The sequence below is a fragment of the Acipenser ruthenus genome, chromosome 20 (assembly GCF_902713425.1).
Source record: "Acipenser ruthenus chromosome 20, fAciRut3.2 maternal haplotype, whole genome shotgun sequence".
NCBI lineage: Eukaryota > Metazoa > Chordata > Actinopteri > Acipenseriformes > Acipenseridae > Acipenser > Acipenser ruthenus.
The window spans coordinates 29,526,516-29,550,011 of NC_081208.1; the positions used below are offsets into that span (position 1 = coordinate 29,526,516).

A 23,496-nucleotide genomic window follows, 5' to 3' on the forward strand; every position below is an offset into this window, starting at 1 on the left:
GAAAGCAGAGCATTGTGGGGATTGGTCGAGAGAGGCGCCACTTTTGAATCCGAGCGTCCCTACGTCATCGTAGCTGTCGTGTAACGGTTGTCATGACACACAGACGTAGCCTTCACACACGAAGATGTTTACTGCGGTTCCAGGGTATGTCAAGTACTGATTGTTAGACACCAGAGTTTATAACATTACACAAATAATAATAATACACAAACAAGACCTGAATATCACCACAGGAGAGCGTACTTCACAGCGCCAAATTAAAATATGGTTTGGTGTTTTATTTTTCTAATTGTGCTGTGGTTTATTATTTTTAATAGTACGCTATTTTCTTTAAATAAAATAATTCAATCTTATTAAACATTTTACCTGTTTATATTTTATTGTATAATCTCCCAATTCAGAGTAATGAAACACCCAGATAAACACATCTGGTGCTATACCTGAATGAGGTACACCCTTCGTTTTGTTTTTAATACGCTGGTTGAATCCGAGTCACAACACCAAAAAACACCGTGTAGAGCTTGCTAATGCAAGTCATTTTTGGTGATCACTTGTAGCTTTTAAATATGTCTTATTGTATTCAAATTTGTAATACAAAACTGTTATTAGTGTGCTCAGCAAGTTAATCGAGTAATTTCGTATTAAGTTGCGTTGGAGCCATTCAAAAATAATATAAACAATGGATTCTGTGTTTAATAATTCTGATTATGTGTATATCACATGTTTTAAGGTAGCGGCTTTTTTATTTTTTGTGATCTGGCTTTTTGTACATTTAACACGTTTTGATTAGATGACAATAGAAAAAAACACCAATGTTGTTATGCTAATATGCAATAAATACACCGACGTTTAATTTTTAAATATGATTGTGTTATTAAATACTGTTATTTTAACGGCTTCAGAGTTGCTACGACGTCAGTGAATTGAAGAAAAAAAGTGTCCCAGTTTTTCACTCTGGAAATCTGGTCAATCTAATCCTGCAGGCCAAATGTGCAGCTCTCTAAACAGCTGGGTGAGGAAAAGCATACGGGAGCCGCAGCAAATACAGATCCTCTGTGTCATGTCAGTCTAGGGCTAAACTAATGGGAACTACAAAAAAAACATTACATCAACCAGATACCAGCACCGCCCAACTCACATCCGTACCAGGGACCCCATGGAATTAGAAGATTAAATCAACTGTGTCCCAGCCTTCATATAAAATCCTATATTCTTGTTTTAAAAGGAATGTAGCAGAAAGATATCTTCCAAATACTCTTATAAGATTGTTTTTTATGTTGTTTTTTTAATTATGGAACCTTTGTTGCAAAACAGCTCAGTTTTTTTTTTTTTTTTAAATTGCCTTTCTATTTGTTATGTGCTACACTACTGTTTGAGGTCTCAGAAACAAACACCTGCTCATTCACTGCCAAACAAATGCAAATTAGATGCCGGCGAGCCTTATTGTTGCCAAGAAGAGTTGTAATAAAGATGAATCACCGACTAAATAAAGTCTGCGAACTCATAGGCTATACACAGACTGCACAGACACGTGGGTTTTGAAATTAACATTAATAGCAGCTACTATAGTCGTGGTGGTGGGGGGCGTCAATTGGGATGAAATTTGGATAGGATGTACAGTTCAGCACACGTTTATTATGAGTTTCCAAATCTGGGGATATAAAACGGCGCCTCTCAGGATGACAGGATCCCCCACTAGAGGGCAGCACATGCTTTCACGTTAAAAAGTGCGACTTTCTAATGATGCACTTGCACAGTGGTGACGACGGTATTGCATTCTCAGATTATTTAGCTGTTCCCAACACATTTCGTGCTTCTCAGCAAGAGGCTCCCGTGCTTAACCTGCTGTTCTTACATAGGTCTGAAAACAATGTTTTGTTTGTACGTGTGTGTCGTCTTCTCTTTCAATCGCATTAATTTATGCAAGGATGTCCTCTAGGACCCTCTTGTAAAATCTAACCCCTAACACTTTTCATGCAATTTAATGCAAACGCATTGGATTGCACTGTATAAAATTTAAAGGCTATCTACAGTAACACCATTGTCTAATAAATACACCTGAGTGTATTACAAATTGTAGCATCTTTTCATGTAACAGGTGGTTTGAAAATGTAAAGTGTCACCAAAAAAATGTTTTAAGTTTGATGTTCAATCTGAGAAACTGTGGCTTGGTAGGCCTGGGGTTTACAGTACAACGATGTCATAGTAAAAGTCTTGATTTGCACCAGGGGGGGGGGAGTAGGAGACAGTGGGGCAGTGGAGCCGGAATGCAGTTCCGGTGCTATTTTCTACAGGTAGCACAGACACCATCGTTCAGCCATGGACACACACACACGTAAAGTAAAGCATTCTGACAAGAGGAAGAAAGACACTGGCAGCTATTTTAATGATCTAAACAGCAGGGGATTTTAACACAGCCGCTGAACTCGTCAATCAAGCCCTCCCTTCTTCTTTGTTCTCGTGCAGGGGTGTCCAGCGTTGACCATTCCACTCCTGGGCTTTGTACCAACTCTATTGTAAATGGTTTAATTGAACCAATTAACCCTCCATCCAGACCCTGATGTAGTTCATTATCTCATGTTACCTGTTAAACCTGGAATGACCCTCCAGGACTGGGATTTGGCACCCCTGTAATCTAGTGTGTATGGGTTGGAGTAATTGTGACTGGCCGCTGGACCGATCCCCAGTCACTGGATTTCTTGATGTACTCACAGATGTGGGAATGGAAAACACTGTGGAATGTAGTAGCTCATGATGTCAAACTATTACAGTCGTTCCCAATCACAGCGGAATAAACCACAAACCCAGGATTTAAATGGTCAAATCCTCTGTTTTTTATTATTTAGTTTATATTCCGGTTTGAGCAAGACCTTTTACATACAATATATATCTTATAGAAAAACAAAAATTAAAAGTCACAAGTGAAATTATTACATCTTTCTTTAATCCTGCACAATCTGTAAATAACTGGAAAATAAAACAACACAGTCTTCTTCTGAAGCCTCTGCAGCTTAAGTCTTTCTTATTTTAAATAAAATGTATAATTCTTTTATTTTATCTTTATAATAAAACGTTCTAGATTGTAATATGAGGCACTTGGATAGAAGTGGCTTCCATCACTTAACTACAGTCCAACAGTGGAACAGACACAAGAAATGAATGAAGAGCATTCCAACGGCATTTGCAACACTGGTTCAAAAATATAATGCTGTCAGGTCCCATTCCCAACCTGGTTAATATCCTGTAACTAAGGGCACTCCCTGCAAACGGGAAGCGACTCATTCTCAAACTGGGAAGCGATCCATTCTTTATTAGGAATCATGGAGAGGGCTGGACCAGCGAGCTGCACCCTTTCCTGTTCCTCAGCTGGTTGGTCTGAGGCTGACGTTCATTATCCTCACATTGCCTCGATGGGAACGTGCTCTTGATACAGTGCCATTCTAGAATTCTGACAGATGTTCTAGCAACAACATGAAAAGTTCTGTACCCCAAATGATTTGGATTCCCTATGTGCACCCCACCCAACTTTGTCGTCTCATAACATTTTCAAATTAGGATAGCAGAATAAGGTTTGGAAAAGCACTGGTGAGAATATATAGTGTGTTAGTTGGATCGGAGATTATAGATAAGTGTAACAGCAGTGTTTTCAAATGAATGCAGGGGGATCACTGTACAATTGAATTGCATGAATTAGATACTGCCGGTACTGCCTGCCCCCCTTTGTAAATAAAAGATAAATGTTTTAAGGATTTCACCCAAGTTTGAGAAATGCTCCCCCCGGTTGAAGCATCTCTTTAAGTGTTTCGTCAGTGTGGCTGTCCGTCCGCACGCACACGCACACACACACACACACACCTGCTGCGATGCTCCATGCTCAGAAGCCAGCAGTCCTGGTCCTAAGTAGATCAAAGTTCAAAGTGCATTTCTAGCAGAAAAGTCCATGTAACATTTAGCCCCTCCCCCCAAACCCTCTCTGTAGCCCTCATTGGCTCATAATCTTTGTGTGTCATAAAGCACAGGCTTGTGATGATCAGTCAAGCGCTAAAAAAAAAAACTGTCCCCTTGCTTTGGAAGATGAAGCTGGACTGCAATATAAGGCAGTAATACTGGCTTGCTTTCTCTCTCTCTGTGTGTCTGACTCGTGCTGCTTTCTCTGCCCCCTCAGTCAGGCAGCGAGTCCCGTCCAATCTGCTCCGCTCTGTCCTTACAAATGGAAGGATGGGTTCCTCTGTGAGGCTCGCTCCGCTAGAACGCTGTGCTGGCCATGCTGCCGGGGGCAAAGAGCCTGGGCAAGCCGTCCTGAGAGTCCTCCGCATGGCGTTGAGCGAGCTTCCCCTCTTCACCTGGAACAGACACACACACAGAAGAGAGCACACACACACAGAATACAGACACACAGAGAACACACAAAGAGCATACACACACACACACAGAACACAGACACACAGAGAACACACAAAGAGCATAGACACACAGAGAACACACAAAGAGCATACACACACACACACAGAGAACACAGACACACAGAGAACACACAAAGAGCATACACACACACACACACAGAACACAGACACACAGAGAACACACAAAGAGCATAGACACACAGAGAACACACAAAGAGCATACAAACACACACACACAGAACACAGACACACAGAGAACACACAAAGAGCATACACACACACACACACAGAACACAGACACACAGAGAACACACAAAGAGCATAGACACACAGAGAACACACAAAGAGCATACACACACACACACACAGAGAACACAGACACACAGAGAACACACAAAGAGCATACACACACACACACACACAGAACACAGACACACAGAGAACACACAAAGAGCATACACACACACACACACAGAACAGACACACAGAGAACACACAAAGAGCATACACACAGACACACACAGAACACAGACACACAGAGAACACACAAAGAGCATACACACACACACACAGAGAACACACACACAGAGAGCACACACACAGAGCGCACACACACAGAGAGCACAGGGAAGCAGGGTTACTACACTCGCATGAAAACGTTATACAAGTCGTTTACAATATTGGATTGCGGGGATAACGATTCCTCGGCATGCCTAGGCCTATACTCTTCCGTACATATTGTTAATATAAATCGTGCTCCTCAACTTTTTCATTGCACGAATAGCTCTAATTCTGAATTACTTGCTAGGATAAAGACTTGATCAATGATTATTATTATTTTCGTTATAACTATTTACTATAAATAAATCTTGCACCTCTTTCATACTATGCTTTTTTTTCAGTGAGCTGAATTGGAGCTCAGCACTTCGAAGTTTATAAATATGAAACTGCTAAATATATATATATATCTATATCTTACTATATGTAGCTGTTCCTATCTCTTCTGATGCAATGAACAAAGATGATGTCTTTTACAATAACATCAGCATATCAAACTTGTACAGCAATGCTGCACAACGACAGTCAGGGTTTTACTCACCGAAGGACAGCAGGGCCTGCTTTGCTGCCTCTCTCACATCATCCTTGTCCGTCTGGCACAGGTACACTAGTTGGTCTATGCTCTCTTTGGCCTAAAATAAATATATGATTAACTATCAAGGTTCCTATTGCATTTAATTCTCAAACAGAAGGAGATGCGATACCTTTTATTGGACTAACTAAATAATAATTAATCACAAGCTTTCAAGACCTCAAGGTCTCTTCTTTCAAGTGCGGGCGCTGGGCTACTCATTTTAATCAGGAACGACCGCTCACAGTATGAACCACAATTGCATCTGATTGCAGAAATCGTTCTCTTTATCCGATTAACCTGGCAGAGCCTCGCTAGGGTCTGAGCAGTACTGCGGCTCATCTGAACCAGGGACTGGAGCACAAATACAAACACAGGGGCCTGAAGGAGTAGCTGTGCCAACCTTAAGACACGAGAGAGCCTTGCAGCCTGCTACTCGGGTCTCCACACTCTCATCTTCAAGTAGTTCCAAGCAGGACACCAGAGCCTGGAGAGAGAGAGACAGACAGAGAGAGAAAAGAAGAGAGTCAGCTTGATTCCTGGACCACACAGATGCAGAACTAGACATTACTGAGCAGGTCATTTCTCAGAGCTGTTGTGGAAGTGGCTACTGGACACAATTTCAGAGTCCGTATTCAACAGTATGGAGCAAATAACTATTCCCACAACCACCTCACCAAAAACACACGAACGCACGCACACACACACACGCACGCACGCACGCACGCACGCACGCACGCACGCACGCACGCTCGCTCATCACCTAGGCCAGGCTGAAAGTTAACCCCAAACAAAACTCACAGGCCTCCTGGCTCAAAAGCATGACCACAATATCTGCAGCTCAATCTTTCCCCCACCAGGGGGCGTCAGAGACTGCAAGTTTCAGAAACCTTGCATCAGCATTGTGCATGGTGGAGGCTGTCAGGAAGCTGGCTGTTTTTCTTACCCTCTCCCTGGATCTGGGGCTGTCTGCCAGGCTCCGCAGCAGTGCGGAGGCAGCATTGCTGACCTTGATCCTCTTGTCAAGCAGCAGGAGGCTGAGCGCTCGCAGACCCTCCTTCTGCAGCTGGGTCTCCGGCACTCGCTTCAGTGTCTTGAGCACAGTGTCCTGGTCTCCAGACTGCAGGCTCTGAATCAGGGACACTGCCAGGGGAAACAAGGCTGTCACGAGGTCCACAAAGAGGCACAGAACACTGCACTGCTGTTATAATACTGTCTGTATCATAATACACTCGCTGCTGTTGTATTACATTATTAAAGTGTATCAGCTTTGTGACTTGTACAATACCGATGAAAGCAGAGCTGTGTGATTGGACACCTCAACAAAACAGAGAGCGAGAGAGAGAGAGAGAGAGAGAGAGAGAAAGTAAAGGATGCTATGTAAGATACCACCTGATTTTCACCTGCTCGTAATGTATTTTAGCTTGCATCACAGCTCCCTATACAATCAGTGCTTCTCAAACCCGGTCCTGGGGACCTCCTGTGTCTTCTGGTTTTCATTCCAACTGAGCTCTCAATTATTTAACTAGACCCTAAATTGAACTAATAATTTACTTAATTTGACCTTTTTACTTGTTTTCAGCTCTTAAACAGTTGCAGATTTCAAGTTAGCTGTAACATTTTAAATCTGCATCTTTTTCGGAGCTGAGAACAATTAAAAAAAGGTCTAATTAAGCAAGTGATTAGTTCAATTAAGGGTTTGGTTAAGTGATTGAGAGCTCAGTTGGAATGAAAAGCAGATGACACAGGGGTCCCCAGGACCAGCTTTGAGAAGCCCTATTCTAGATGTACCGGTACATACTGTTCGCACAGTACTCCTGGTTATTGCTGTCTGACAGTGAAGTGTTTGCAGTGTGTGTGAGTCCCGTACCTTCCTCAGCCAGCTCAGTGATGTAGGTGTCCAGCGCAGACACGCCCTCCTCCTCCAGGTGGCTCCAGTACTGGAAGAGGGTGATCAGCTCCTGCCTCCCGCTGCGGCCTCGCTTAGGCAGCCTCTTCTCCAGCACTCGCTCAGCTAGCTTCACAAACACTGGGGCGGAGAGCAGGCACGTTACAGGGGAGGGTATGCAACACACTGAATAGTCCCAACACCCACATCGACCCCTTGCACCACACTCGCTGTGCGCAGGAATATTGCACTTTTACTAGGCTTTCCCCATGGTTTTATTTACCACAGTTTTCCACGCTTTACCATTCCTTTCCAGGCTTTACAATGCTTACCTATGCTTTACCTTGCTTTCACCTTATACTTTATATATGGTGAACTTCCCACCTCCTGCCACATTCATGTTTTCTTGCCGTTACTGAAATCTCAAATAAGGGCGCTATTCTGATGTGCAAAAATAATACTAGAATTAAAAACTGCAAGTTTTTTCTTGCTGTTTTTAAAGTTTTTCTTGAGTGCAAACTTAGTCTTGCATAAAGCAGGCTGTAAGACTACAGGGAGTAATACTCGAAGGTCTCTCTTCACTTGACCCAGCTGGAGTCTTAGGACGGAACAGAGATCTCATACAAGTGAACAGATGTCCCATTGGGTCCCTAGTGGCTTCTGTTTATGCCTCCGTCCCATGAGACATCTGAAGCTGTGCTGGAGCAGGACAGGCCCCTACCTGTGTCAGCTCTGCTGGCGTGCTGGTCGTGGAGTCTGGCGCTGAAGACTGAGTGCAGGCTCTGCAGGAACCTCTCTGCGGTCGTGGTGTACACGTTCAGAGACTCTGTGCACTGGCTCCAGAACGCCAGGGCTTTGGGTCTGGATTCCAGGAACGGCAATACTGGGGATCAAGACCAATGCATTAACTGCTACATGCTGAATATACATGCAGTGCTCAAGTAAAAGCTACGGGACAATGGCACCGTACACCCACGCGTCCCTCGTGCACCGCTCCGGGGCTCTGTGGTTGTGCTGAATTTGTTTTGGCACACTGTTTTGGTCAGTTCATTAGATTCCAGTCATTACCCTCACCCAGCAGCTTTAGCTAATGCAACACTTCTCACATGTTTATTCTTTCCCCACGAGGAGATAAAGCTGCACCGTACTAATGGATTTAATAAATGTTTGCCTGAAGCCTCAAAGAATTGAAATAGGAATGTCATTAAACCGATCTGTTAATAAAACGCTGGAAGAATATAGTGGTCAAATCAGCAAGTACAATACTCATTGTTATACCACCTAACCAGCTAGACAGCAGTGTGGTCAAGGCTCCCATTTCATCCTTAATGACCGCTGGCTCTGCAGTGTTATGAAGGTGCAGCAGTGTGTGTTGTGTTGTGTTGCTGTAACTCTGCGGTGTTAGGAAGGTGCAGCAGTGTGTGTTGTGTTGCTGTAGCTCTGCGGTGTTAGGAAGGTGCAGCAGTGTGTGTTGTGTTGTGTTGCTGTAGCTCTGCAGTGTTATGAAGGTGCAGCAGTGTGTGTTGTGTTGCTGTGGCTCTGCAGTGTTAGGAAGGTGCAGCAGTGTGTGTTGTGTTGCTGTGGCTCTGCAGTGTTAGGAAGGTGCAGCAGTGTGTGTTGTGTTGCTGTGGCTCTGCTGTGTTAGGAAGGTGCAGCAGAGTGAGTTGTGTTGTGTTGCTGTAGCTCTGCAGTGTTATGAAGGTGCAGCAGTGTGTGTTGTGTTGCTGTGGCTCTGCAGTGTTAGGAAGGTGCAGCAGTGTGAGTTGTGTTGTGTTGCTGTAGCTCTGCAGTGTTATGAAGGTGCAGCAGTGTGTGTTGTGTTGCTGTGGCTCTGCAGTGTTAGGAAGGTGCAGCAGTGTGTAATGGATTGTGTTGCGTTGGCTTTAGGAAGTTAGTCACTCGTACAGTCCAGTCTGCGGTGCTCACCCTCCTCAGCAGAGTTCACGACCCCGCTCTTCTCCTCGCTCACTTTGCACACCAGCCCCAGGACTCGGGCCTCCCTCAGCAGCTTGTCCAGAGCATACATCTCCCGGCACCGCAGCGGCCCGAACGTACCCAGTTGCTGAACAAACAGGAAAATTATTATTATGATTATTATTATTGTAACTACTATAATGTTACATCTGATAGAAGTTTATACAGTGCCTCAGAATATATACTGTATGAGGGCAATTCAAATGACATCACTGTCAAAATATCTAGAGGCGGCTTCCATATATTGTTACAGAAGTTCAATTTCCCTTTGCCCCCCTGTGAAGAGGACAGGCTATATTAAAATCATTGTGCGTCTCCACTCTGCACTGGGAGGACAGCAGAACTGGAACAGTCAGAATGAGTCACACTGCAGCCCTGCCTAGGACTGGTCACACTCCATTTACAGACTCTGTTTAAAGACCGTCTACAAAACCATACCCAATTAGAAAATGAAACTGATCAGATGACTCCTGTATTTACGGTCACCTGAATGAATTAACAGGCGAGTGAACCCATTTCTTAAACATGCAGCCACCTGTCTTTCACAGTCACCAATACTCAGTCCTGTTTTGGTGACTGCTAGTTAATTCCGGTTTCCCTATATAAAACATATCTTATAATACCATAAGACCATGTTTTTTGCTTTCATCAAACATTTGACAGCATGGATTTGCCGTGTAGCGCGCTGCCCCTACATCCCCACAGCCCCACGCGCTCAGCTCACCAGCAGCAGGTGGCTGCAGTTGTCCAGGTGCACCACCAGGGCCCGGTCCAGGTGCTCGCTGCCTGTGCTCATATAGTCCGGAGACATGTCAGAGTCCCCGAGGAGCACAATCTCCTCTGACAGCACCTCCCCCGGCACGCTGCTGCCCTGCTGCAAGCTGGAGAAGGCAAACCGAAGCATTACACCGAGTCTTTAGGAGAGCAGAGCTGCCAGCAAGGCACACTGAGCCAGCCGCTCTGAAAGGAGTGCCGCCAAGAAACACTGGCACAGTCAAACTTGTTGTAGATACTGAGGTGTTCAAACACCTTGAAATGTACAATCATTGCAACAAATGCATCCAACACTAGTTGGTACTAGAGGTCTATCTTTGATCATTAAGTTAACCAGTCAACTTGCCAATTGAAGGACCACCACTATGGGCCACAAGGGGCCCTACTGGCGGAACCTATAGGTGTTACTGCATTAGCATGCATCATAAAAAACAGCACATGGCATCACTCAGGGACACTGGTGGCATCTATATCTTGCTGTAATGTGAAATATTGAAAACAGTGAATTATCAAATGGTGAAATATATTAAGGGGGCACTGTATACTCTTGTGTACACGGTACACTCCAGGGTCATATAGAATCCATTTTATTTTGTTTTAAAGTACACATTTAATAGATAGATTTTACAGACAGATTTAATGGATAGATAGACAGATATAGAAGTATAGATCTGTAAGTATTTAAATAACCAGTGAGCGTTTATTATTCAATCCTGCTCACATCACAAGAGCCAGCGACCCCCTCTCAACAATGCTTGGATTGAGCGCTATGCAATAAGCCCTTAATCCCCCCATACCTGTCTGGCCTGCTCGCCCCCTCCTCCTCCTCCTCTCTCTCCCTCTCCTCGTCGGAGCTCCCCGACACGCTGTCCTCCAGGTCGTGGGTGTTGAGGAAGTCGAAGCTCTCGAGCGCGTGCTCCACCGTCAGGCTGATACTGGAGGCCCGGCTCCGACACAGGCCCTGCCTCTGCTGGGAAACACCAGACAAGCACAGTCAAACTCGGGGAGGCTCCACGCAGTCACCACGCAGCTCTAGCAGAGGACTGCTGAGTCATGTGCTAACTGGGGAATGTGATTTAGCTGGTCCCTAAGGGCTCTTTTAACCAAAAAACGTCAAAGACTGTTTTAAGGATTTTTTTTTTTTTTAAGGATCTTTTTTTTAAAGAGATCAAACGGAATTTTGAAAAGTGAGAATGAACATCACCCAACTTACAACTGTGTCCTCCTGTCCCTGTTGAGGAAACACAATGCCACTTTATGGCTTGGAACTTGGTTTCAGGAGGTTTCAGGCCACTGCATAGCACATTAGGGGAGACTAGGGGTTTTAACAAAAAAGGGGCTTCAAACTAGGTCTCCCGTCTAATGGAACCAGGTTTCAAGACACTGTTCCTGAAAAAAGTGGCTTTGTGTTCCCTCAGTTTTAGTTCTCACTTAAGCATTCTTTCTTAATACAATAAATCATTAAAGTTAGCACACTTAAATGAGCACTTCTCCTGTCTGGTGTGTAGGGAGCCCTGTGGGAGGGCAGGAGTCGGGCTGTCTCAAGGACACAACTGCTCCGACAAACTTCAAAAGGGCAAAAAAAAAAGCAGATTCCATACAAGGGTGGAAAGCGATGTTTTCTCAAATGGAAGACGCGCAACCAACAGCATTTTAAAAGCCTTCGTGTTGATTTTTTTTTTTTTTTTTCTGTAGATAATATTTTTTATTCAAAAAGAAACATTTTATACATCTTTCATTCAGGACCACCAAAGTGGAAATCCTATTTAATTTCCAAAGCATCTTAATCTCAATGAGCCATCGCCCTAATCACAGTGCATAGAGAGCAGAGCCCTGCAGTCCCACTACGCCCTGTTGTAAAAACACACAGGGAGAGAGGGCGTCAGCAAGCTCCTTTCAGTGCAGATCATTACATCTTTCAACCGGCCGCCCTGCCCCACCTGATTCACCGCAGCACTGTCCCGAGTCACGTACTGTAGGGCAGGGTTTCCCAATCCTGGTGTCTGCTGGCTCTCAGTCCAACTTCTAATTGAACCCTGAATTGAACTATTCATTAGCTTACTTAAACCATTTTAATTGTTTTCAGCTTTTAAACAGTTGGCGATTTCAAATTAACTATACAATTGTATAAGTAACTTGAAATTGGCAACTTTTTAGGACCTAAGAGCAATTAAAAAGGTCTAATTAAGCACATTATTAGTTCAATGGAGGGTTTGATTAAGTAATTGAGAACTCAGTTGGAATGAAAACCAGCAGACACAGGGGTCCCCCAGGACCAGGATTGGGGAACACTGCTGAAGGGCGATACAGATTCCTGCTCGCTGCCCCGCCCCCCCCGGATCGGAACCATTGAGGACTCGGGAGGAGATTTTAGAATCTCTGTTGCACATATACAATCACAGCTTCCAATCCCAATTGATAACAGGCAGCAGTCAGCTCAACCAGCTTCCAGTATATTGTACAGCAGATACAACTCTGATTACATGTTCAGTGTAATTAGTTATTATTGGATTATTTGTGTTTTTTTTCTGCAGTGTTAGCATTTAATGATATATTTGTTTTCATTATTCTGTACTTTTCAAATGTCGCTATAAAAAGGACAGCAACGCCGTAACTAAAACTGAATCCTTGTGTTGGAGATGAAAGCACTCAATGCTTCACAGAGAGTATGTTCATGCTGTTTATCGGGCAGCAAACTACATTACGAGGACTAAACTTTGCCTCAAGCAAGAGGAAGAAGCAGACACCTTCGGCACCAGAAGCTCATTTGGGTACATTTCTATAAGGAATTGAAAGTGGAATAAGTTACTAACAGCATCTGTACATTTTATTCTCTTATTTTACTGCAGTTTAAATGTCTCTTTGGACACCCGGATTGTTCCACATGGTGGGCGGGTGGGGGCTTAAAATGAAGGTTAAATTGTCCAAACCATCAAAGGAAAAAAAAAAAGTTTGTAATGAACAACAGATGTAAACTGCTCCTTTACCAAGTACAATGCTGTTTCTCATTAAATATGTCTTTAAATCTAGACAATCCCAGGTGGAACATTCCTTCACCACACATGTTTGATGTCAGGAGGGCTGACTGGAACATGGATGACGGGCGCAGTGAATATTTCAGCCTGCATTCCAAACCTGGAGTGAATCTGTAAAGCTTTCTTTAGGGCCCTGCTCTATTATTGACCTCTTTGCTTCTCATATTCAGAAACAGAAACATGTTGCACTCCTATGTGCATTGTTCCCCCTCCCTTTTACCTGCTACAATAAAAGATCTCCCATGAAACTGAAAAACTCGTTACTGACGGACTCCAATGTACATAAAACATCAAAGGTTAGCCCCGGGTTAGCCTTACCATGAGGATCTCTTCCAGGTGTCTCGTCTCCTGCTCCAGCAGCTGGAGCTCAGGGAACTGGCCTCTGTAGTCATCCAGCGTGGAAATCAGTGTGTTCAGGGCCTCCTCGACGCCACTGTCCACAGGCTTGGCTTTCTCACTAGGCGCTGCCCGAGTGTCCTCAGCCTGGCCTTGCCTCGGAGCCTCCTGTGCTGGCCTCTCAACCTCCGAGGCCCCCTGCTGGCTCTGCCGCTGTTCAGTCCTGGGGAGCGCAGGGAAACCCTCCGTCACAACACCCGCCTCTGTGAGGGCTGGGGAAGAACACTGGTCTGTGGACTGGGTTTCCGGCAGTTGGGCTACCACCACAAGTGAGTTCCTAGTCACATCCCCACTGTCTTTGGGCTTGCTGCTCACTATGCTTTGAGAGTCCGTGGCCTCTTGCTGTTCTTTTAGGTCTGGAGTTTTCACCACCCTTTCAGGCGTGGAAGGGACCTCCATGACGATATCATCCACCGACATGGCATCGAAAGAGACAGTAGCCTCCGCAACAGCCTCCATGGCAATAGTCTCCGTGCATATGCTCTCTACAATGACAGCGTCCGCGCTGGCTTCGCTGATGTGGCTGAGAGACCGCGAGTAGCGCACATGCCCGTTTGACACCACCTCCTCGCTCTTTTCCCTGTCCTCCTCGCATGGCTCCTCCTCCTGGCTGTCTGGATCGCCGGCGCTCGCAGGCTCCTCCTTGGGGGCGAAGGAGATCTCGATGATGGGGGCCGCAGCCTGGATCTCGGGCTGGACCACGGTCTTCTGGGCGTGCCGCTGGTTGACGGGCAGCTGTGGGCTGGACGAGTCGTCCGAGGACTCCGAGGAGTTCGACCAGGCAGCGGGGTTCTCCATCTCCTCCTGCCGGCGTAGCATGTTCTGAAGAGAGAGAAAGGTGGGATTCATATGGGTGGCTGACAGATCAGGCCTAATAATGTATAAAATCAACCTTCTTGCTGGCCCTCTTACATTTTCTTATTTTCAACAAGGATGGCATTATAGCAAGAACCTCATTAGAATGAGTATATTGACCTCCCGCAGACCAGGGCATTCTGCCATTTAAACTGGCCATCTAAAGTCCCCCCACTTAGTTTTGAAGAGCGACGTTCTGCCACTTTTACACAATACAAGTTCTAAATAAAAGTATCCATCTGCATGCTTAAGAACTGGGTCATCATTTCACAGCAATACAGTGGACGTTAACAATAGAAGTCTCTATGATACGGAACACGGCAGCGTATCTTTGAATTCTGCAGTTTAGGGACAGGTTGAATAAAGGAACCCAAGGGAGAGCATTGTAGGGTAAACACCTTGAGGAAGATCCTGTAAAAGGTTCTGCAAAGGAGCCCTAACTCAACAGCACGAGGGTGAGGGACTAGCAGACCAGCAGGAAGTGGACACTAAGACCCACCAGGACCACACGCCACAGCTACTGCACCACCACAACGTGAGGGGCACCCAGGGAACGCCTTGCACTGGAGGAACCATTATCCAGTGCTCACTCTTGCTACTAAAGAACCAATTTTTAGCAACATCTTTTTGTTACGTCTCTCAAAGGGTTCACAGCTAACAGAATAATTCCTGAAATGGAACTGCATGACAGGTAAGACACTTTTAATGTTAGATTCAATACAATTGAACGTTTTTTTTGTTTAATTTTAAAATGGGTCCTGGGCCTACATGTAAACATAGAGCCTTGGGTTAAATGATCCTGTCCCGTCTCCCTTGTGGTGGCTCTGAACACAGCTAATGCAACACCAGGCTACCAGGACTCCAAGCCGGCCTAATGTCAGACTACAGAAACTTACATAGAGCTTGGTATCACAAGCAACTCCGAGACAGCTGGATGTGACATCGCCACATGAGCAACTCCGAGACAGCTTTTCAACCAATGTCTCTCGGAAAACATCCAATAAGGACCATCTGTGCTGCTCTGTAGTGGCTTGGGGAGAGTTCTTGAGGATTGAAGTAAACAGGATCATCAAACAGCGACTGACATGTTAATTACCTGCTGCTTTACAGCTTTTACTAACCCACACAAAATGAATACTGTCACACTTAAAGGTGTGGTGTCCCATTCGCTTTTAAAATGGTTAAATTTTGAGTTCTCTAATGTTAAGATACCAGCTTGTGCAGGTGTTTTGTGGAAAATGTTATTGGTATTAAAAAAAAAAAAAAAAAAAAATTAAGTCTATATTCTTCCAGATCGTGACAAGGGTTCACAACGTAGTTTACATTATGCCCTATTGCTGAAAGTAGTACCAAGGAACATGCCCTTTTTTGTCTCACAGACGACTAAACCTACATTTGGGGCATTATTTCTCATAACGTAGACAGCAAAGGAAGTTAAAACTATGGAACTTACATCAAGATTATATTAAAAAGGTTGGCAGGAATATAGACCTAACAGAAATAAGAACTGGAGCAGGAGCTTGGCATGTCCAGTATATGCAGCCCCCCGCAGTGCACTCTGGTTGATTAAAAACCCTTACATAGAAAGCTTGCTCCCGCAGGGAAGGTGTGTCCGGGGGGCTCTGGTTGTAGGTGGAGAACCTCTTGTTCACTGTGGCGGTCTTATTGACAGTGCTGGCCGCTGAAGACTGGTCGTCCTTATCGAACGGGCTGAAAGAAAAGCAGAGGAAGGAAAGGATGACAAGAAGAACCGGTGAGGTCTGCTTGAATGATCTGAACTGTGGATGCTCTTAATAACAACACCCTACCATAGCTCTGAACTCTGCTCCCCTGCTCAACTCCTTCCAGCTGCATTGCATTTGTACTGGGGCAGCTAATCAAACAGACAAGCTGGGGGTTTAGAACTAACACCAGCAGGATTAACAGGGTGAAAAGAACAGCTGCATTCAGATGTCTGGATCAGTAAACTGGCCCTCTTTGGTTTGCGTGGTTTTGGAACAGGGCTGAGCAGAGGGGACAAATGTGTTTCCAGGTTCTAGTACTTACTTCCACGTCACCTCCAGGCTGAGTTTGATTGTGCCGAGGTCGTTGATATCCACTGCTACTGTCTGGGGGAGGGCAGCAAACAGATCCTTCGTCTCACAGCACACGTTCCCCACTACCACGTGATTGGCCAGGCTCTTCAACTCTGTTACCTGGGAGGCATACACAGGCAATGTAGTTACTGTGTGTGTGTGGGGGGGGGGGGGGGGGTAGTTGTCCTTCCACATATTTATTTGCAAACACATGCCCTGCATCCTATCTTTGGGACGCAACCATTCACAAACCTACAAAAGAAACAAATGAAAAGCCAGAACTTCCATAATTCCGAAATCTGGAAGAATTTCCAACAGACCGTGGCTTCCGACTCTTTTGGGGAAACATTTTCTACGCATTTCAGTTTTTCTTTTTCCTTCCTGAGGTCTTTATTACACATTAGAGAACAGGAAGTGCTCAAATAAAAAATGTAACAACCTTGCACAGGAGAAAAAGCGAAGTAAAGCGATATAGCGCAATGCAGTACCGTCCAGCGCCGTTCCAGTACCACGCTTCCAATGGTTAACACAGAGTCCCTGCTTTAACATGCTGTGCAGCATTACTCCAGGTCAGCACTGTGTGATTAGGAGAGTTTAATAGGATTGAGTGGCTTTACTGGAAAGGCAGCGGTGGTTTCTGCAAACCAAGCAAGATTTACCTGCCCCTTGCAGGCAGCAAGTCTAATTCAGAATTAGGTGGAGAGGCTGAGAGAACCCATGCAGGGTCACAACCCAGTCCAAAAGCACGCAGAGAGCCCCTGCATACTGAACTCCTTACAGCTGTTCAGAGACAAACAAGAGAGCAGAAAAGAACGGAGAATGCTGCGGGGCAAAGCAATCATTACTAAACTGTCTACTTTGTGACACGAGCTAGTATTCAATTGTAAGACAAAATCTGGAAATATCTGCCATGTCGTTAGAAAGCAGACCCCACATATTTTACCTTCAATCTCCCTTAAGAGAGGTCTGTTAGCTGTACCGAACCGTTTAAATACTGACTGCGCTGTTTCTTTTAAAAGAGCGGCACTCTCCTTTTCTGGAATTTTCTCAAATCCAATCCGTGTTACCTGGAAAAAAAACTGCTGAACAGACTTCCAAGAAGACGTGAATCTGTCACGAGGGCGTAAACAGTTAACATAAAAGTTCCCCTCCATGTCAGTTAGAAAAATGACCAAACAAATCTGGAGCGCCCTACTGTATAGCAAACTATTCCCTCTGAATAAACAGGAAGAAGCTGTTTAAACAAACGCAGGCCCTTCTTAGAAAGCTGAGAAGAGAGCAAGGTTTTCTGACAGGACAGTATGTGCAATGGAATAGAACAAACCAATGAGGTTTTAGCATGATTACACTGTGTGTGCCTCATGGTGCCTGTGTCCCATGCTCCTTCATCTTTCAGGGGTACTACATTCACATAAAGGAAAAATGAAATCAATAATAAAAATGACCTTTTGAAGAAAGCATATGAATACAATTGAGCTGCAACTAAGATATTCCTGCTATTTACTAAAATCTGCCGTGCTTAAAAACAGACGATGGCCTGCAACCATGGGGCAGCCCCACGAGGCCCGTGGCTGTGAGCTGCTGGGCTGCTCTTACCTTGATGGAGAGGAACTCTGTGATGAGGGGCAGGAAGACCATCTCCTCGCTGTCCCACACCTGCTTCCCGTTGATCTCGATCCGGCCCCTCAGCTTCCAGCGCTGCCGGCCGAACTTCATGAAGATCTGGAGACCAGGCGCAGGATTAACACTTTTAGATTTCATTTTTTAGCGGTTCACAAAATTAGAGCAAGTTATTATAACAACATCGTTAAAAAGAAAATTTTATATAACAGGAAGATGCCAGTTAAAAATACTCCAAAAATTACAAATTAGCCTGTCCTCAAATGAGGCCAGTGGCACTTAATGGTTTAATAATAAATACAGAAATCAGTCAATCAAAACCCTCGGAGGACAGTGCATGCTTGAACCTGCTTCTTTCTAATGCCACAATGATTTCCTCATTGCAGCGCGATCGGTTGTTTGTTTGTTTGGCCCAGTCTCTTTCAAGCTGACCTCCCTGGTTGCAGAATTGCCCAGGATGACAATCCCTCACTGATGAACTGTGAATGAACTCAGTTGGACGGCAGTGTATTCATATTAGCTGGATGTCTCACTGAGACAACTTGGAACCACAGCGTCTCTGACAGACACCAGAGCCAAGGAGATCATTCCAGATCGGGTTCAGTTTAAAGCAGTGTCCTGACAGCTCTCTAATTGTATCTGAGAGCACTTGGATCACAAGCACTAGAGGACATTACTGGAATACCTGCCTGTGCTGACAGAAGAATAGCATTCACTAGCAAGCATGATTCACTTCCAGTCGTTCTGAAAGCTGTCTCTTGCTATCGAACACAGCTATCACATCTTAAGATTAAGATTGGTTTGGATACCACTCAATGAGGATGGATAGCAGACTTTGAAGGCTAGCCAGGCTAAACACACTATCATCTATGACTTAGTGCTTTGGCCCCTCTGAACATCAGCTGTGTGCTTCCAAAGCCAGTGAGCGACTATTAAACCCATGACTGTTAATAGGCTGCAATAGACTAGTGGAGGAACACATTTTGTTTTTCAAGATCCCATTAATAACCAGCAAGCCCCTGCAACTGTAGCACATGATCAGCGACTGAACTTCTCACCTCATACTGGTCCCCAGCACACAACCTCGCAAAACCAGCCAGTCCTGCAACAGAATGAAAAGAAAATTCAGCAGGTTAACATCAACACAACAAAAACTAAAACTAGCAAAGCCTGGAACCAGATGCAACTCTGAACACTTGGACTGTACTTTATCAAAGTCACCATGCATCAGATCTCTAAACGTTGAAGAGCTGGAAACTCTGAGGCGATATGCGTTGTTTGGGTTTGTTGGCAGAACCTTGTGAACACAAATAAACTCTCTGCTTGCTCATTCACTCTCTCCCTCCCTGCCTGCCTGCCTGCCTGCCTGCCTTGATAAGCACAGCTATCAGAACCCGTTTGGAGGACATCCTGTTTTGAGCCGAATAACACATTGAAGCCCTGTGTTCCCGTGTTCCTGTCCCTTTTGCTTTGGAAATAATTGTTTTATACTGTCTGCCAGATGTTTCCCTTGTCTTTCCTCTTTCCACAGAAAAAGGACTGGGGGCTACTGCTGTGACACCGAACTATGGCGTATGGCGTATGGCGTATGGCGTATGGTGTATGGCGTATGGCGTATGGCGTATGGCGTGTCCCCCCCCCACCCCCCACCCGGTTTATCTTTGCTTACCTTTCATCTTCACCTGGAACTCTCCCAGCTGGTTCTCTAGCTCACTCTCTAGCATGCACATATTCTAAAACAAAAGAGAAAAGAACAGATTTTCAATGAATAAAACTGACAACACAGGAAGGTGCAGCCTTTCCTAACTAAAGTTTACCACTGAAAATAAATGTGTTCTGTCACCATGCATTTACTGCGCTTCGTGCTGCATATTCTTGTGTTAACCATGCTTTGCCACTCTGCTCTATGATTTCCCTATACCTTTACTATAAAGAATTGCCAGAGAAAATGTTGAAACTGTTTGTGAGTGTGTGAAATTGGACAGACTTTTCAGTACCGCTATAGAAGAGAATGACCCATATGCTGTAAGCTTTTCTAAGAGTTTATTTACCCGTAGAGCATATATGATAGAGCCAGCCACAAGGTCACCCTGAGGTCTTCTAGCCCTGCCAAAGTACACAAACTGTTTCCTGGAGATAGAGAGTGGCTCAGCTGACATGCCCACCCCATTCACACACATTAAACGTACTGCTGCTTTACAGAATAGCAGAGCTGGATCACAGGCAGCCAAAACCCAACTAATCGTAGGAGCCTGCAGCCCTTGTAGAGCGTTACCAAACATGGGGAGCACCAGTGGGTGCTGTGGAACACGTAGTGAACGTCACAGTGGGTGTGTGTTTGGAGGCTGGATGGGAGTTACCTCAGTGTACTCCTTGTAGCCCTTGTTGGCCTCTGCCAGGCTCTCTCGCGCCTCTCTGCTGCCGGGCGAGCCCGCGGTGTAAGCCTTCACCATCTTATTGGCTCCGTCCCTCAGTCTCCGGTGCATGCAGTAGGCCTCATAGAGCTCGTCAATCTGAAACAGCACAGAGCGGAGGGGTCAGTCACAAGGGACAGTGGACACTCCGACCGCTTGCACGAAGCACCAAGGGCCAGATTCTCAAAGCTATTTACTCCAGTTCGTCACTAGCCCCTGAATTAAAAGTGTTAGTTGTTGTTTATGTCTGGTTTGGTAACTTTATTGGGTGATTTTCTCCTTTGTACGGTGGTAAAATTATACTAATGCTGAACTGGAGTAAATAGCTTTGATAATTTAGCTCCAAGTGATTTTCCCTTATCTAAGGTATGAATTTAGTGTTTGAAGTTGATTGCTGTAACACCCTTTAAACTCAAGAAACACTTTAGGGATTACAAAGTTGAAAACGAAGGGCAAGTTTAACTTGGGGTGTTTTATAGGGGTTACGAAGTTGAAAACGAAGGGCAAGTTTAACTTGGGGCGTTTTATAGGGGTTACGAAGTTGAAAACGAAGGGCAAGTTTAACTTGGGGCGTTTTAAAGGGGTTACGAAGTTGAAAACGAAGGGCAAGTTTAACTTGGGGTGTTTTATAGGGGTTACAAAGTTGAAAACGAAGGGCAAGTTTAACTTGGGGCGTTTTATAGGGGTTACGAAGTTGAAAACGAAGGGCAAGTTTAACTTGGGGCGTTTTATAGGGGTTACGAAGTTGAAAACGAAGGGCAAGTTTAACTTGGGGCGTTTTAAAGGGGTTACGAAGTTGAAAACGAAGGGCAAGTTTAACTTGGGGTGTTTTATAGGGGTTACAAAGTTGAAAACGAAGGGCAAGTTTAACTTGGGGTGTTTTATAGGGGTTACAAAGTTGAAAACGAAGGGCAAGTTTAACTTGGGGTGTTTTATGCAACTCGCAACAGTTTCAGTCTTTTTTCCCCCTTGGATATTTTGTAAAACATGCAATAATTACATCACAACACACCTGGATCACTCCACAGTATTTGCTTAACTGCATCCGCTATAAAGCCTAAATAACCGGAGAAGAACTTCTCCCTCTACAAGCCTATAAAAGCAAACTCCCTGCTCATAAACCTGCAATATGAATCCCTGCGTCCCTCTGGTGAATTCAGAAGTCTCTGTACAGCCACTCATGCGGGAAGCCTTATCATCTTTTACCATCTCAGCACCTGCTTCCTCCCCCAGCATCTCGCTCGTTTTAATAACCCGTTCGGAGAGAAATATTCTCTTCCCGGAGGCGATGCTAGCGAGGAGAAGTGTATTAAAACACTTCAAAACGGGAAGCTGAAAGAGGCTTGCTTAAATGGTTTAGCATGTTGCTCACTGCAATAACCCTACTTAGGAGGTTTCATTACTTCTGTAGCTCTATAGCACTGTCCCATACCCTAAACCCAACTGAGAGGCATACAGAATACAGAGAGCATGAGGACTCTTTCAGGAACGGATCCGCACTCTCTCTACCCGTTGATATACAGAGAGCATGAGCACTCAATTAGGAAAGAATCCACACTCTCTCTACCTGTTGATATACAGAGAGCATGAGCACTCTATCAGGAACGGATCCGCACTCTCTCTACGTGTTGATATATAGAGAGCATGAGCACTCAATCAGGAACGGATCACACAAAGTTGGAACTGTATTCAATTTCCCCACAGGCCTAATATTAAGTAACAGTATTATTCGTGAGCAGTTTTTTTTTTCTTTAAACCAATCAGAGCAGGTGAGGATCATTCTAAGAGTGTGTGAAGGTTCCACTCGGAACGTTGAGCCTTCTCCTTCTAAATAGCAGAGGCTGCTGGGTCCTGCGCCTACGCTGCAGAATTCCTGCCTGCAAAGCTTCGTCACACGGTCTGCAAATAATAAACGCTGCCATGTGTCCCCGCTGCAATTACTCTGGCGCTAGGAAGTAACAGCGCTCCATGAGTCTCTGACCTTGACCAACGTAAACACACTGAGAGGTGATCAGACCACAACAGTGGGAGCCAGCTGACCTAAAATGGGTCCCGATGGGATGGAAATGAAATACTAACTGATTGATTGATTGATTTTAAATCGGGGGTCTGGATCTTTTAATCACACTGTGCTCCGGATTCTGGGGATTGCTAGCTTGTGCAGTGCTTACCAGTTTGCACCTTGCCAATGAAAATCATGGGAATCGTTTCCTTACCTTGCTCAGGTGAAACTCCAGCCGTCGCATGAACCTCTCAATGGCTTTCACTTGCTGTCGAAATAAAGAAAGGCTCAGGTTCAACACTAGCAAGGAGAAGGGTTTAACAACTCACTGACTGAACCCCAACACAGAACAGCAGAGGGGCGGTACAAAGAAAAAACAGATCTATTCATACTAAATAAAGAGAGACATTCAATACAGACTGCACTTAAATACAAGGCTACTCCACACGGAGACAAAAAAAAGATAATAGTATAATAGCAAAGGAAGGAAAAACGTGTACTCACCTTGTCCAAATCATACAGGAAGCCCTACAATGACAAAGAGCACAGGGTTACGATATTGAAATCACAAAGTAAATGATTAGGTTAGTTATCACCCCCTCTGTTCTGCAACCACACATTTTTCATGTTTCAATCTTTTTTCTATGTGCGAATTTAATCTTTGTCTCTATAAATGTGTCTTAGCTTGCTTTGAGCTTGCTAGAAGACTTCATAAATATCAGCGTTTTGTGATTCAAAGACATTCTCGGCAGTCTTTGATGGGGGTGACCCGATTTCCAAAGCTCCGAACCTCTGACCTTTAATCTTTATCTCAGGTGTCACTCACCAGTCTGGAGTTCCTCTTGGACTCTCTCATCTGTCGGGTCAGGCTGTCCAGCTCAAGCTGATGGACCTGCAGATAAGCTCTGCGGGAGGAAACAAAATGACATCA

The 23,496-nt window shown here is 44.8% G+C and overlaps 1 protein-coding gene across 5 annotated transcripts in view; it reads right to left on the reverse strand.

Moving 5' to 3' along the window:
• Nucleotides 1-2,810: 2,810 nt before the first annotated feature.
• Nucleotides 2,811-23,496, reverse strand: part of LOC117425874 (rho family-interacting cell polarization regulator 1-like) — a 58,480-nt gene continuing 37,794 nt past the window's right edge. For 4 of the 5 annotated variants that reach the window (XM_058993865.1, XM_058993864.1, XM_058993863.1 and 1 more), the window contains exons 4-23: nucleotides 23,392-23,470; nucleotides 23,070-23,093; nucleotides 22,780-22,833; nucleotides 20,510-20,662; nucleotides 19,819-19,882; nucleotides 19,208-19,251; nucleotides 18,126-18,251; nucleotides 16,501-16,649; nucleotides 16,035-16,164; nucleotides 15,351-15,497; nucleotides 13,522-14,421; nucleotides 10,966-11,138; nucleotides 10,119-10,275; nucleotides 9,347-9,482; nucleotides 8,142-8,303; nucleotides 7,403-7,561; nucleotides 6,479-6,675; nucleotides 5,936-6,019; nucleotides 5,503-5,593; nucleotides 2,811-4,343 (exon numbers count right to left, since the gene is read on the reverse strand). In XM_058993865.1, coding sequence (XP_058849848.1) covers nucleotides 4,246-4,343; nucleotides 5,503-5,593; nucleotides 5,936-6,019; nucleotides 6,479-6,675; nucleotides 7,403-7,561; nucleotides 8,142-8,303; nucleotides 9,347-9,482; nucleotides 10,119-10,275; nucleotides 10,966-11,138; nucleotides 13,522-14,421; nucleotides 15,351-15,497; nucleotides 16,035-16,164; nucleotides 16,501-16,649; nucleotides 18,126-18,251; nucleotides 19,208-19,251; nucleotides 19,819-19,882; nucleotides 20,510-20,662; nucleotides 22,780-22,833; nucleotides 23,070-23,093; nucleotides 23,392-23,470 — 3,127 coding nt within the window. In that variant the 3' untranslated portion in view covers nucleotides 2,811-4,245. The remainder of the gene's footprint in view (nucleotides 4,344-5,502; nucleotides 5,594-5,935; nucleotides 6,020-6,478; nucleotides 6,676-7,402; nucleotides 7,562-8,141; nucleotides 8,304-9,346; nucleotides 9,483-10,118; nucleotides 10,276-10,965; nucleotides 11,139-13,521; nucleotides 14,422-15,350; nucleotides 15,498-16,034; nucleotides 16,165-16,500; nucleotides 16,650-18,125; nucleotides 18,252-19,207; nucleotides 19,252-19,818; nucleotides 19,883-20,509; nucleotides 20,663-22,779; nucleotides 22,834-23,069; nucleotides 23,094-23,391; nucleotides 23,471-23,496) is intronic. The other variant, XM_058993867.1, reaches the window with a different exon arrangement.